Consider the following 15,650-nt stretch of genomic DNA (forward strand, 5'->3'; position numbering starts at 1 on the left):
CAGTTAAATTCAATATCTGATTGCTTCATGTTCAAAATGAAAACATTACAGATAACAAGTTGTTTTTCATACATTTTATTTCTTTTGCCACAATCAATTTTATCTGCAGGAAAACTTTCTCTTGAGTTTCCTGAATTTTCATCCTGTACATTTAAAGCCTTCTTACTCGATCCTGACATATTTTTTACCGACGTTTTTGAACTCGTGGTACTTTTGAATAATAAGAATTACCTAGTTTTAAAGACTACCAGTAAAATAAATGACACCTTAGAAGATAGCGACCTTCTACCGTACGATTTCTCCTTTCAGGAAAAATGTGTCTTGAACTTATTCCTCGTATCGGATCAAACGAGTTCCAGACTACTTCTATCTGACACGTTTCGTACCAAGTTCTCGACAATGTTGGTATTTACGGAAATACTTGGCAAGCATGAAATCTACTCGAGCGATATGCGACACCCAGTCAGGCATTTTTACGTCTTGGTTTCCAGAAATTTTTCAGAAATAAAAGGTATGTCAAAAATGTTTAGCAATGTGTGCAAGAACTTAATTATATACACTCTTAGAAAATTAGAATTTTATTACTGGATTTCTAAGCGTATAATGGTTATGTACATGTTTGCAACTAATTTTGCACAATAACTCACTTCTCTTTTCTCTTGCAGTTTCCCAAATTCTATTTCACTGTCCATACTGCATCGTGCGCTTCAAAAACGCAACTAACCTCAATCTTGGAACATTTTCCACCCCGAAATTCAGATCAGACTGGAGATCAGATATATTTTTGTACACGAATAAGCTGGCAAAATTTAATACATTTTGTTCCAACGGAGCTTACTCGGTTGGCACGATACATTGCCCAAGTTCTAGTCGAATTGTGGGGGAAACTAGTGCAGCACTAAATATTACGTTTAATAATGTCCCTCAATTGAACCATCGCTATGGCTACTACAGAATTGGTATTAGCCAGAAACGCTACTTATTCTACACGTCGAACACGTTCACCCACATGGATTCAATTTCTTGCAGTTTGCTGTATTGTAACTTTGTACTCCGGAGTGAAATTACATCATACGACCCGTGGTTTTTCCCATTTCCGGTCACAGTTTGGATCCTGACATCCGTTTCATACATTTTTTACATCACTTTATCACATATTTCTTCAGTGAAATACAGTGAGGGTATTCATTATTTCTTCGTATCCGTAGTATCGTAAAATAGTTTACGAAGAAAAAACAAGGGGTCAGGTTTAGTAAAAATCGTAAGCGTAGTAACGTGATTTTCGATGAGAAAATCTTACGACGCTTACAAAATCTCGTAAGCGTCGTAAGTTATTTTACGATACGAAGAATACTAAGGATACGAAGAAATAATGAATACCCTCAATATTTTATTTAGACGCGTGAAAATTAGAGGACTTTTATTCATAGTTGCGCCACCGATGGTGTATTTATCGATCGTTTACTCCACCTACATGACGATGGATATCATTGATATTTTCAACTTTAAAGAATTCTCCTCGTTACAGGAAATGCTTGAAAATTCGTATCAAGTTTGGTTCAAGAAACCGGAAGCGAACGAGGTTTCTTACTCTGTTCGGCTAAGGGCAGACTTGGCCTTACAAAATTTGGGGAAATATGTAAACACCAGTTTATTAGAGGGAAATGAAACAAAAGTTGAAAAATTGGTGGTCCAAATTTCGCCAGAAAGTCCACTTCGTGCGCTTTTAATAGGTTCGAATTCGCTACAAACGGAAATGGGGTACGTGGAAGATGTCGTTCTTAAAGGGAAATATCAGTGCTATGGCCTAAAAGATGCGCTTCTACGTTATAAACTTTTTGATTCCCTAGTTTCAAATATGTACGAAGAAATAGCGAAATTTACAAAAGTTTTAAACGAGGCTGGATTTCGACAAATTTGGACAAGCTGGGAAAAATATTCACTTTTCTTGGATAGAAGAAACTACTCGAAATTTGTAATTGACAAGACCTCATCATTCATTTCGTTAAAGAATTTGAGCTCATTTTTTACTGTTTCTCTTTCTCTGTGTGGGATGTATTTTTGTAAATATTTTCGAAATTTTCAGGTCCATTGACCTAAAGAGAGCCGTTTCGAATGTTAAGGTATACTTTAGGAAGGTACAGTTAGAAGTTGGACGATTACTTCAAGGAATTCGGTATACTGTAGTTTCAGTAAAAACATTTACGTGTCATTTATGGTCCAGGGTAGCGTTGGAACTAGTTAATTTCATTCATTCGTAGTATGATTTAGGAATACACATACGCATGCATTTATTGTATGCAAACATGCATTGCAAGAAATCTTTCCTTTTAATCGTAAGTCTAACTTAAATAAGAAATACTTTCTAAGATTGAATTTATAACTGGATAAATTTGCAAATGGGACATCACATGATAACATTATTTATTTCAAATTAAACGGCAATTTTACTTTATAAAACAATGGGTTCGTTAAGGTTACAAATTTCGCTCACGTAATTATGTAATGGGTTGTGGATTTTCGAATCCAATTCAAATAACTTTAATATGTATAAATACACATTTAAATAATGTAAATACATGTACACTGAATATACTCACACAGTTATAATAAACTTATGCATACATAATTTGCACTAATTTTTGCATCAAGTTGATTTAAATTTATTCAAAGGAATACATCTAATTCCATTCGTCATCATCCTGAAATCTGGCCGCCCTCATGGCCAAAGTTCGCCTTAGCAAATCCATTCCATCTGCATTTCCGTCTCTCGGTGGTATGTTCTATAGGAACGTAACAATCAGAGAATTCAAATTATTTTAAACTTGATAAAATGCCTTAAATGGAAATTATAATATTACCGCTCTATTTTGATTGGCAGTGTCGGTTTTCTAGGAAAATCCGTACATATTTATAACTAATAATTTTTAAATAGAACATGAAAAAGTTTAGTTTACATGCCAACCTTCAGTTTAAGCCCATTGCGAATATCTTGCATTAAATTCGCCCTTTCTTCTGTAATTTCCGGCATTGATGACTTGTAATGGTCACCATAATCATTACCACTAGTGTAAACTAGTGGGGATGATGGAGGTGTTGATGATTGTGAAGTTAGTGGCTTCGGTGGTGGCGGTGGAGGTTGTCGTTTTGATGTTGGCGCGGATCGTGTCTGTGGAGAATCTTCCTTGGGTTGCCGATATGCAATGGGATACATTACCTTAACCCAACTTGCGGGTCCATCATTCTTCGCATAATTATTTTCTTGTCTTCCAAACTCACCGGCCGTATTTTGTTTAATAGAATTCGAAAATTTATGACCTTTGGAAGGCTTATATAATGATTTAGTTAAAGCACTATCATCGGATTGCCTATTTTTACCATATTCTAACTGGCTCCTCTCGCCCGATTTAGACGGGTTTCCCGGATTAATCCATTGCACGAATTCGTTAAGTAATTTTCCCTTCTTCCTCGGACGTTTAGTGACCGTCGTAAAACTCGCATTCCGACCCACTAACTTCTCCGTGTAGCACGAATCTGCAGAAGATTGGGACGTTTCCATCATTTCCATTAACAATTTGCCGTTATGCTTCATCCGGTACAACCTTTTGATAAGTTGGTCCAACTCAATCGGAGTAAGTGGTGGTCCGCAACTATTCTGCCGCATGGCTTTGTCTAAAGTCTCCATTTGGTTCCTATAATCGGCTTGCAATTTGATCAAACCTTCATAAATTTTAGGATTTCCTCCTCCAGGACTGGCCATCTTGTTCCTCTCGTCATGAATGAAATGCCCAATGTATTCATCCATAGCATTATTGTACACCGTGATCGCGTTAAGTCGCAAAAATTTGGCGAATTCTATGCTCGCATCTGTAATCTCTTCCTGTTCTTGTCTCAACTCGTCAATGATGACACCCATTTCTTTAATATGTTTCTCAATCTTCTTTGTAGAATCCTCCTGATATTGTAATTCCATTTGTTTCTCGATATCTTTAACTTCCTTCTCGACTAACGACGTCTCATATGTTATCTTCATGTGTTCCTTCCAACTGCAGTTACATCGCTTACAGAGCCCGTCCGGATTGAAGGCGGAACATTTTCTTAAATTTTTGTGTCCTTTTATATTCCCAATTTTGAAGTGCTTCTGCTTTCCCGTGCCGCAGTTGGTGTGACAGTGCGATTTATAGTTGGTATCCTTTACGCCGCCAACTTCAATAACGTCAGTGCATTTCGCGGCCGTACAGATCGTTCTGGGCTCGAGGAGTTGATGCATTCTTACTTCGTATACTTTATGAACCAAGTTTCGGCTAAGTTCTTCTTGCGATTTCTCTGAATTTTTTACGGATTCCATCTGTGCTTGTTGGGTGGCGATATTAAGTTGGATATTTCGGGTTACTTCAGCCATTGGACTCCCCAAGGAGAGGATTGTTTGTCTTGCCGTGTTAAGCGATAGGGTCGATTGCACTGAGTGAGGGGGAGATGATTCTGCCCGTTCCAGAAGTCGGTTTATTTCTCCGACAGATTTATCCCAGGATGCGATATAATTTTTGCGTTCATCCGAATCGAATGCGACCCCGTTTTTTATCGCGTAAAGAAATCGGATCGCCTCATTGTCCATGCAATAAATTGTGGACCGATCTAACGGGATGGATACATGTTGATTTTCCTCGAGTAATTTTCTCAATGATGGTAACGTATCCCCTGGACGGTAAAAGGTGGAACGGGAGTTGGTAAAGCAGAAGACGATGTTGGCGCAGGCGTCTTTATGGAGATGAGTTAACAGCTCCTTAATACAAAATTGAAACATGATGCCGAGTCGGGCATTGTTAGGTTTGAGCAAGATGCAGATGGCATGGAGTGATTCGAGGTGAGAAATATGGTCGAGGATCCGTTCGAAGTTTTTTTTGTCCTGCTTAACCCCGCGCACATCGCCAATTCCGGGCGTGTCGATTAAACGGACCATGTAACCGTCTCTGGGGAAGAGGTAGGATTGCGGTAGTTGCGTTGCGGATTGCCCGGTTTCCATGACTTCGTTCATATCCTGCCCCACGGAGACTAATTTTTCTTTGTAGTCCTCGTCCGTGATGATGAAAGAGGTTGGGATGACGCAATGGATGGGGCTTTCTTCGGCAGAAGATAGGTCCGAATGAAGCAGAAAGTTGGCGAAGCCATTTATCCATGTCGATTTTCCGACCCCCGTTTCACCCAAGAGGAGGATGGTGAATTCTCGGGGGGAGGACTCGCCAAGGACGGTGGTGGCCATGATAGGGTTATAAGTAGAGGGTAGAAACCGACTAGCAGCTTAGCGTGTCTATTATATAGAAATTTAAATTATTTTGCATGGCATCATAATTTAGCAAGAGTGATGTCATATAAATTCCAAAAATTAATGTATAAGACTGAGATTGCATTTGCTTTGCAGAATAATTAGTTGCGCTATTTTTAAAAGCGGATAAATATTCATGTGTGCACCGTGGGTGAGGGGATCTGTTTATTCCCATTTATTCGTCAGGTACATATGTATCTAATTAGTTAAGTGAAATATTTGACTCGATACATATGTACATATTCCCGTGTAAATTATTCCACTGCACAATCTATTTAACATGCTGCAATAAGTTCAAGTGCAAACTTTTGCCTTATCTAAATTGCTTATCATTCGTCGGTACTGTGTAAAGTAACGCAAGCATATTTAGGTGTATAAATAATATTTAACAAGCTAAAATATGGAATGCACAGACCTAATACAAGGTAGATTTTGCTTTTGTACTAATGGCAAGAATGCTTATCTGTTCATAACTACATAAAGACTGATATATTATTTCGACACTTTAGCTGGACTAAACTGGAATTGTGTGTTTGTCTGCATTACAACCCTACATCACACCCGACCTATATGTCAATTATTTTTATTTGTTAATTGATGCAAAAATTATAAATGGCATGCTGTCTACGATAGAGCTTGAATAATTCAGGCTAGCCGAAATTTAAATATTTAAATACTTTTAATCACATTTTTCATAAAACATCAAAACCATTGAACTTGCTTGATTTTGAATCCTTTTATGTGTTGAAACTTTTATTGGCAGGACATAAACGGGTTGGTAGCTTTGATTTTCACTAACTACATATTTACTACATAACTAATTATCTTGGCTAATTTGTGTACGTAATTTTTCTCAGTGTTTCATTATATAAACTTTAAGAACTAATGTTGCCCTTTTGAAAAATAAATACACACTGAGTTCAATATGAAGTAAACTAAAGTAGTAACGCCCAGAGTAAACCTTACTCTTTACCAAGCTCGGATTTAAGTATGTACATACATAGTAGAAATTAACTAATATAAAATTTAGAGTGCAGATAATTGTCGGAATGGTAATGTTATTTTTAAGAGTGTTGGATAACATTGTTTTATGTAGACCTTCATATCATTTTTTGAAGTTTTTTTTTCATAATTTAACTCAACGCGTAGTTCTGGGGTTTACTAAAATTTGAAAATCCGATCAATCGAAACCCGGTTTAAAAAAAACTTCCGGTTTGGGATGTCCGTATATCGATTTGTTCAATTTTAAATGTGAAACAAAATGCCAATCTTTAATCAATTGTAACGTACCCAGTTCAACCAGAAAATTGGATGGAAACCAGGACAGATTCTTACCAAGTTGCCTGCAAGGACGAGACTGGACATAGCACTGCAATAAGGAATTAGATGTATATATGTAAGCATATTGTACTACGATATAAATTCCTAACTGCAACATCAAAACCAGCAGCACATAATAGACACAAAGATAAGATTAGGAATTCTTGCTGATATGAAAGCTATTCTGGCACGTATGTAAGTTAAATTCACGTGATTGGCTTCATCAAAAGACACTAAATCCATTGATGATTGTCTAACAAGGTATACGCCAGGCTTATTCTTGCCAGATTTTTTAAACATGTCCAAATCAACACACTTAATAAATATAAATAACTTAACAAGTATACAAAACCCACCATTTCTGAGGACCATGAATCCATATAGGTAAATATGTATTCCGCTATGCACAAGGGAGCTTTTTTAGCCTCAAAATTAAAAATTGGTTGTTTTTCTAACTGGCGCGATTTTTGGACTAATATGTAGTTGTTCGTATTTACTAGATGAACAAGTACACGTTTAAAAAAAATCTGGCAGTAACAAGTCTGACGTACCCAATGTAATTATGTATTTGATATTAAAGAAAATTATTTCAGCAAATTAAGATTATCAAGTTTACGTCAAAATGACGTACATAAATAATTTTCGTCAACTTTGTCATGGATTAAAAAACGAAGGGGTCATGTATCAATGGGATTTTTTAAAGAAAACATAAATTTATGCAAACAATGTCAGTAGTAGACATACTCCAACCACTAATGTTGCAAGATTATCATTCAGTAGGTGCATACATGTAAGTAGAAAACATTTATCACCAAAAATCCATGGATTCCGACCATAGATATGTGCATTTTTTAACGGTACCGGTGTGTACACATGTAATACTTCCCCCGGTTTAAATACTTTTGGATGCTCAAATAAAATACGCAATTAATTTGTACAATTTAATGCTACCAGAAGGAGTGAAATATTAGGTATACCTAAAATCCAATATATATATTGGATTTATCGAGATATGTACATATGTAAATACGATGCCGACAGATAAAAAGCTTGAGCACGGTATCATATTGAGCTTCAACCTTTTCTCTACACTTTTTAGCGATTCATTCAATCCGATTTTTCTAATCAGTGTGGGCCAGACTTATCCGTGCCGTGTGCATTATTGCACACGGCAATGTAAACTTGTCACATCAAACTAACCATTGTCATGCCAATTGTATTGTGTAAACTTATGTTTCTATGTAAGTGTTAGAAGTACTCTAAATAAAAATGTGTAAAATCTACGCAGGGTTGAGCAAAAAGGAGGACGACACAACAATTGGGTGAAATTTATTCATTTTGTGGTTAAAATCTAGGACTGCTTGACAAATTTTCAATTAGATATTTCAAGTTGTCAACATTTAAAACAATACATAATAGTTAAATATTCTAACTTATAGACCCTTGTTGTATGTTGTTTTAAACATTTCATTGAAACTAATTAAACATCTTTATGAAAAATCTAATAATAGATATTTAAATTACTTACATACATCCATTGAAATCGATATTTCAAACAAAACAACTGAATATGCACAAAATAGCTCATCAAACATGTGTGAATAAAAGTGAAACAATATCCACCTTGAAATACCGGTTAGAAGTCAATAATGATACAGATTCTGGCAAACTAATTGCACATTGTACTTTTATTTCTGAATATGCAAATCAATTCAAATTCACGGTTTTACCGAAATTATCAATGTCATCGTACAATACAGCAGTGCCGACATAAAATCAACCCTGGAACTTTTATTGATACAGTGGGAAGGCCCCACCCACAATCTCAGAGGTCTACAACCTCTCACTTCCTTCCCGTCATACCTAGTGAGTCCCTCTCTTTCCCAACAACGTACAAAATTCCTGGACAACATAGTAATCTCCGCCATTAATGGCACCACCAAATGCACCCCTCCAATTATGGCCATGCTAAATAAAAACGCCACAAAACTCAGAACCAGTGGTACTCGACCCGTAAGCATGACGACCACGTAAAGAAATGCAATGCAAAGGACAAACGATAAAAGTAGTGCGATTGGGAGTATAAAGTATGCCACTTGATTGTACAAAGTAGTTAAAATGAATAACTGCTTATACATGGCTAAGAATTTTGGAATTTTTACACCCTTAGAAAAAATATTCAGGTTTAAGCTATTTAAACCTGGATTTGTCATATACTTAAGACATTCCGAATTCATTAGACACCCATTCGCAGCAACAATTACTGCATGAAAGAGAACAATTGCAGAGTGGAAGTTCCTTAGAAATGTTGTTACCATCCGAAATAATATTTTGCAACTGGCGTGTAACCAGGTTACATTTCTAAACCAGAAATATGTCGGATCGATGCCATCGAGAAGAAGAGGGACCATTCCTGAGGCAATGGGGCATGTCGCAAAACAGGGAATTAGTCCGTGTAGAAATAGGCCGAGAAGAGAGGTTTTATCCAAATTTCCTAAAAAATAAAGAGAGAAATCAGGATTAGTTAAGTACGAAGCAATTCACGTAGTAATTTGTAATTCGTAAAATCCGTGCGTTTTGTAACATAATTTTAGAAATTTTTACATAACGCCCTTGCTCCAAATAATTTTACAAAAATTCGTAAGCTACTTTTCTTTACCACATTTCTCACCAAGTTTGCTGCAATTTTGCAAATTTCTAAAAATATAGCATGCCTCGTGCATTTTGAGTACAAAAGTTGAAATCAGTTCAATCACAACGACTCCACCGCAACAGGCCATTATTAAATAGAAAATTACTACAACATAAAAATCTGGATCTTTCTCGCAGCTGATAATTTCGCGAATCCCAATTCAACAGAAACTCGACAAAACGATTTACGCAAGACAGGAAAATAGTGAAAAAGGGATTAGTCTACACTCTCCGAAAAATGTTTACCGGAATCATTACCCCGTGTAGTCTATATATGACTCTACTGCTGTGGTAATGGGTTAGTTACCGCGCGGTATTTAACAGAAAGATTACCATCCCGGCATTAACGTATTACTCCACAATAATATCATAAATATCATGCAATATGAACCTGCAACTGCACGCAGTAATGAAGTAATATTAGCCAGTAATGATATTATGATAAATGTATAAAGATGCTTATTACTGGGTGGTAAATAATCAACACCGCACCATAATCATATTATTATCGTTTGCTTATCGATATTTATTATTATGGTAATAAATGTTTCACTATTTCGGTAATTATTTTGATTATTTATTGTAATAATTCGCAATAATTAAACTACACAACTTAATTAAATACAAAAACCAATCAAGTTATATATAGCCTAAATTACAAATACATATATTTTTACAAGTAATGCCTTAAAACTAAATGAAAAGCATCGGTATTACAATTTTTTTGAAACTCAAAACATTCATGAACAATTAAATTAGATATATCCACAACTTCAAACAAATCATTTGTACGTGTAACAATATAGGAAAAATAGTGTCTGTCAAAGAAGTCTACATTTAGCTTTTTCAAAAATAACAGGCATCTGGTTTCATCAATTAATATTAGGTCCTGAATTACACCAAAATTTGGAAAAATATTTCCCATTCCATAGCAAACAACATAATCAATTTTGTATTTATAATTACGATACCAGACCTTATTTGCTGTATAAACTTTTGTATTTCCGTCACATTCTTTAAATATGTCAAACTGTCTTAATTTCTCGATTAAATCAAAAGACTCAGCAAATTCATACAAATTAGATACTACTATATTATCTGCCCTAACCCCCTCATTAATTTCAATAGTTTTTAACAAATGAGAACTATACTGTTGATGCCTTTTAGCCAACGATGAACAAATATTACGAAAATTTCTTATTTGTCCTGCTAATTGAGAAAAATAATTATGTTTCCCCTCATACCGCATGGCCCACATTGATACTAATGGCCCACTTTGCCTAATGACAAAAGAATAGTGACACATTAAATGGTGCTTGGGGATAAGTTTTTGATCTGGGAACAACTTACGAAATAGATTATGATGGCTAACTATTTTTGCATCTAATAATAACAAAGTAGATTCTGAAAATTTCCGACAAAATACATAGCTCAAAATCTCCAAAAGTTGCAATAAAATTTCCCAATATTTTTTTTGCTCATTACTAATAACTAAATCCCCAATAATCACTGGTAAATACCGAATCAGACACCAGGCTTGAGAAGCTTTTTGTCCAATTTTGTTTCCCGATCCTTCTAGTCGTATTGGACTTGGGCGATTCTTTGATTCTAAATAGCCAAAATTATGGGCCTGAATTCTTTGATTAATTAAATCTAAATCAAAGCACTTTAAAGATATTAATTTTTGTAAAACTAGTTTGATTTCGTACGGAACGACACCTTCCAGTAAATCGTGCATAATGTCAACAGACGGACTATCTAAAAAATTAAAATAATTAAGTTGATTTAAAATACATTCAGTTTGAACACCAAAAGATTTGTCACTTAAATGATTGGCATAATTACTTTTGTCCCTGACTATCATTTTGCTATGCTCAAATATTTCTTGTGCTTCACTTTTAGATGTACAGCATATTCGACAAAAATAATGGGAATTAAACGACTCATTAAATCCTAGCAAACTATTTCCACCTAAGTTGTCAAACGCAAGAGAACACAAAGTACCAAAAATTCTATCAGATCCATTTACCGATATGCCCACTTTCTCAAGATACAGGAAATCTGGAATTATTAATTTCAGAATTGAATTAATACCATACTTTTTGGCATCCTCCGAATAAAACAAGGCTAATAAATGTATTGAGCTAAGTTGGGAATTAATATAATCTGGAAGATTTTTAATAGTAAAGTAAAACGCTCCCAATTTGTGAATTCCTCGTTTTGAGCCAAGGGGATTGACTGTTTCAAAATCATCATAGAAAAGTTGAATTTGAATAGAATTCGGGTTCCTTGAAAAAAGACAATTAGTTTTAAATGCAACTGTATCTTTAAATGACTCGATTGAATTGGAATTTGAAGGTACAACTTTTGAAAAACACTGATAAATATCTGGAGATGAAACAAGTTTTTCTAAACTCTTGAGAATTGGTACATACATAAATGTATCTGATACAATAACTTCTTGACGTTTGTTATCTCTCACCCTTTGCTCCAGCCTACTTCCTAACGAATATTCTTTTGGCATAATTATTTGGCTATATTTTTCTAACGCTTTCTGTCGTTTGTAAATAGAATTTACGTGACTGAACGCTTCTATTAAAGATAGCGACTGGCAACTAAAGTCCTCAAAATTTTCTTTGCAAAATTTGTTGCTTATCCTTAAAATTAATTTTGAAATTTGAAGAAACGAATTTTCAAACTCTTTAACAACAAAGTCCACAGTTGAATTGGTAACACCTGAGGCTAACAATGACGAGCAGAATGAAATTAAAATATCTTTCATTACGTTAATTCCTAAATTGGTAGTAATATCTGCTTGTTCATTAAATTCAGTTAAATTGGGATCATTACCTACGTCATCTAAGACTGGATCTACTAAATTAAGTGAGGGAGTTAAATTTTCCTCAAAATTCTTATCATAATTTTCAGAATCTAAAACAATTTCGTGGGACTTAAAATGCCTCAACAATCCACTCCATGTACATATTTGTGTGCTACAAGACTGTTTAGGACATATTGTAGCTGGAAAATTTGCCTCACCGTAATTATGAATGCACCTAAAATGTACTATAATCTCTCTAAATTTACAAAATACTTTTCCACATGGACCACAAGTATACATTTTAATTTGTCGAGGAATTTGACGTTTGAAGATAAGTAGAAATTTGCTGGAACACTTGTTTCACTTTTCTTGATAGCTGAGTAGTTGTTTCAAGTTGAAAAATGTGTACTTGAATAAACTTCCAAATTCCGGTCAAATTTTTGTCGTATTCTGTTCCAATTACGTAATGAGCCTTAAATAGGGAATCGATTGCCTCGGTTGAAGTTCTTGCGTTGATTGGGAGGAGGATTCGATCACAAATTATGTAGAAGGACGTCAAATTGGAGTGGTCCTCGCCTAGTACAATGAGCGCTGGTTGGGAAGTCTCAAAATTCCAAGTGTCCACAATTGATTTCAAGGGCGTTTCAGCCTATTTAAACACATATTTATTAAAACTGTCCCATATCGTTTAGCTGAACCTCTTAAATTATTCCCGCGCTTACCCGGTAAAAAGTAACCAACTTTAACTTTGCGTCGTCAATTTTACAGCGTCCCCCTTTCCCTCTCCCTTGAGCGCTTGGAGGAATAAGGTGTAACAGAACAAATAGAGCTGCTATTGATTTGTCCCAATTATCTGTGACAACAAAACAGTGGTTAGCAATTTATTTACGAAATTTATGATTATTAGATTTACGGAAACACTTACCATAATTATTGTTTGCGAATTTCAATAGGGCTGGCGAATTACTTAAAGTTTTGCAGTGCGCAATCAATCGGTCAGCAAATTCCGGCCACGTGTTTAGAAAGTTTTGTTCAAGGTCAGGAAACATTAGCGAAAACTCAAAATTAACCTGAACAGAAGTATTAATTGTATATTTATGACATGCGTAATTATTAAAATTAAGTTAATAATTCAAACCAAGTAGGAACATTCCGCAAATTTTGAGTACACACGTAGCACTGATTGATCGTTTGACCGTCTTATCTGGTTTCTGTGTTCAAAAGTTTCCTTCATGAGTGATACAATTTCACCTTTTTTAGTGCTTGAATTTAGGGCCGCCGTTAATTCCAAGTTGGGGAAAACCTCCTCTGCGCCTTTCGCTATTTTTGGCTTTGGGCCACCTTGACTTTCTTCTTTTTTCCGACGCCTCGTATCAACTTCCGGTTTCCTAATGTTTCTGTGAATCCACTTGAGTCGTTGTTGAATTAGGCCAGACCGGTTAATTTCATCATAAAGAATATCCTGCAATTTACACAAGACACTTTTAGAATAATTTTTTTAGTAATTATTGTTACGAAAATTTATTTGCAATAGTAATTTACAATTCCGTCTGGCGTTCCCGGATATTTCCAGAAAGGCAGAATTTCAACAATCGCCTTTGCAAAAGATATCTGGTCTCGAGTGCATGGTGAGTTACTACATAACAGAAAATATTATTTACAAACAGCAAGGAACTTATTTAAAAATAATTACCCTTTTAAGTCTACCAATTTCGACACAAACTCGTTAACAATTATTGCCGCCGCTGAGTTATCGACGAGGGACTTCTCTCTGCACTCCAAGATTAGATTCGCCAAACGCGGCGTCTTCTCGACATATTCCTCTAATATCTAATATCGAAAAAAATCAAAAATTGTAGTTACTATGTACTTGTTAGAATATATTGAGCTGATGAACTGTTTACCTGCTTAAATACATCAACGTCACCAAGTCCTAATGATGGCGAAACTGGTGATGGCGCCGGTGAACACAATGGACTTGGCACTACAAAATTATTAATTATTATTAATTATCAGGTCATATATTAATTCCTGGAGGTATTACTTATCTATGTAGTACTTACAATAATAAATTTGAGGACTGGAACCGGCGTCCTGAATTGCGCTTACTGTAAAGTCCTCGCCTTGAATTCGAAATGTAATATTCGGTTTTTCTTCCTCCCATAAAATTGGAAACACATCCGCATCAATCTCGGCACCTTGGTCGTCTTCGATAAGTATCTGGATGTCGTCAGCAAGCTCAAACTTTATTCTAACTGTAAAATAAAGTTGCTAAATTAATAACTTAATTGAGATAATCTGCATTGAATTAATTAAATCAACAAAATCTTATCAATTTTTTCACTTGCGAATTATATTTATCTAATTAATCATGCTGACTTACCTTTTGTTAGAAACTCCTCGTAGTTATTGGAGCTCACTATTGCTTTCTTTTGATGTAAAGAATTCGAAACACGAATTAATTTATCTTTTTTGTCGCCCATTTTGTCCTCCTCGTGGTGTTTGTCGTGTGAGAGTGCGCAACTTCTTTCATTACTTGAATTGTGAAAAATAAATACCAGTGCGGTAGAATGGCAATACCGCATAAAGATTCAAATACATTACCCGGAAAATAAAGTGTTCATTATGGGGCAGTACTATACAGTTTTCTTTTTTCGTAATGAATACATACCGCTTGGTATTTTTAGCTTACCGATTTTAATCTTAGCGAATTTATCAACCCGTAGTGAACCAAAAACTTTATTAATAATAAAATTCGGTAAACAAATAATTACCGTTTTTGGTATAATTCACAATTACCAACCCGACAGTAATGATGGTCATTAAAACATCATTACCACACTTCGGAGAGTGTACGTCCCGAATTCGGATAAGGTATCCAACTTCTCCGATCCCACGTAATTATCTGTGGATAGAAAAATTCCGAGAATAAAACGAATCGTTGCAACGCATTGAACGGAGTAAGTCTCGTATTTTGCAAAATTTTCGAAAACCATGGTTCGAATCGTTTTTTGAGGAAATGTAGCATATTTAGTAGTATAATTGTCAATTTAAGAAACAAAAACTTTGTGAATCCCTTGATTTCCTGAATACATGAGCTAATGTGTTTGTACGTACATCTCGTCCTTCCTCAGACCATGCACGTCAGCGGAATATGGCTTGATGTATGTATGTATGCAGATTGTATGTAAATATGTTCGTATTTTTTGGCGCTGCTTGCTTCTGAAACGCCTCCCGAAGAAGACAGTAGAATCTTTGCATATATTCAATTTTGACCTACTTAAAAGTTTAGGATGAAGCAAATTTAAATCCCAAAATATGCCAATAGAGTATAAAATTTTCTTGGCTTGCGGATTTTTTTTGTTATTCAAGAATAACGGAACCATCGTCTCATAACACCTTAACCATATTACATACGTTAAATCTTCAGCGGGGTTTTACCCCGAAAATATGTAATTGCCAGACGATAGCTGATAAATAATATTCCTTTATTAA

General features: G+C 35.2%; 2 protein-coding genes across 2 annotated transcripts; both read right to left on the reverse strand.

Moving 5' to 3' along the window:
* Window positions 1–2,445: 2,445 nt before the first annotated feature.
* Window positions 2,446–5,268, reverse strand: LOC110860731. The gene is made up of 3 exons (XM_022109828.2): window positions 2,966–5,268; window positions 2,862–2,891; window positions 2,446–2,783 (listed from the first exon to the last, which is right to left on the reverse strand). Exons 1-3 carry the CDS (start codon window positions 5,258–5,260, stop codon window positions 2,682–2,684), a joined length of 2,427 nt encoding a protein of 808 aa, XP_021965520.1. The 5' UTR covers window positions 5,261–5,268; the 3' UTR covers window positions 2,446–2,681.
* Window positions 5,269–12,427: 7,159 nt separating this feature from the next.
* LOC118439327 lies at window positions 12,428–14,638 on the reverse strand. Its single transcript, XM_035860561.1, has 9 exons — window positions 14,539–14,638; window positions 14,219–14,410; window positions 14,060–14,139; window positions 13,849–13,985; window positions 13,698–13,791; window positions 13,294–13,617; window positions 13,081–13,225; window positions 12,878–13,008; window positions 12,428–12,804 (listed from the first exon to the last, which is right to left on the reverse strand). Exons 1-9 carry the CDS (start codon window positions 14,636–14,638, stop codon window positions 12,457–12,459), a joined length of 1,551 nt encoding a protein of 516 aa, XP_035716454.1. The 3' UTR covers window positions 12,428–12,456.
* Between the last annotated feature and the right edge of the window lie 1,012 nt (window positions 14,639–15,650).

The sequence above is a fragment of the Folsomia candida genome, unplaced genomic scaffold (genome assembly GCF_002217175.1).
Source record: "Folsomia candida strain VU population unplaced genomic scaffold, ASM221717v1 Fcan01_Sc034, whole genome shotgun sequence".
Classification (NCBI taxonomy): domain Eukaryota; kingdom Metazoa; phylum Arthropoda; class Collembola; order Entomobryomorpha; family Isotomidae; genus Folsomia; species Folsomia candida.

Coding starts and splice junctions, on each gene's coding strand:
- LOC110860731 (XM_022109828.2), bottom strand. CDS start 5,260: ATGGCCACCACCGTCCTTGGCGAGTCCTCCCCCCGAGAATTCACCATC. Junction 2,892..2,965: donor GCAATGGGCTTAAACTGAAG/GTTGGCATGTAA, acceptor GGATTTTCCTAG/AAAACCGACACTGCCAATCA. Junction 2,784..2,861: donor CTGCCAATCAAAATAGAGCG/GTAATATTATAA, acceptor ACGTTCCTATAG/AACATACCACCGAGAGACGG.
- LOC118439327 (XM_035860561.1), bottom strand. CDS start 14,638: ATGGGCGACAAAAAAGATAAATTAATTCGTGTTTCGAATTCTTTACAT. Junction 13,792..13,848: donor AAATTGGTAGACTTAAAAGG/GTAATTATTTTT, acceptor TCTGTTATGTAG/TAACTCACCATGCACTCGAG. Junction 13,618..13,697: donor CGGGAACGCCAGACGGAATT/GTAAATTACTAT, acceptor TGTAAATTGCAG/GATATTCTTTATGATGAAAT.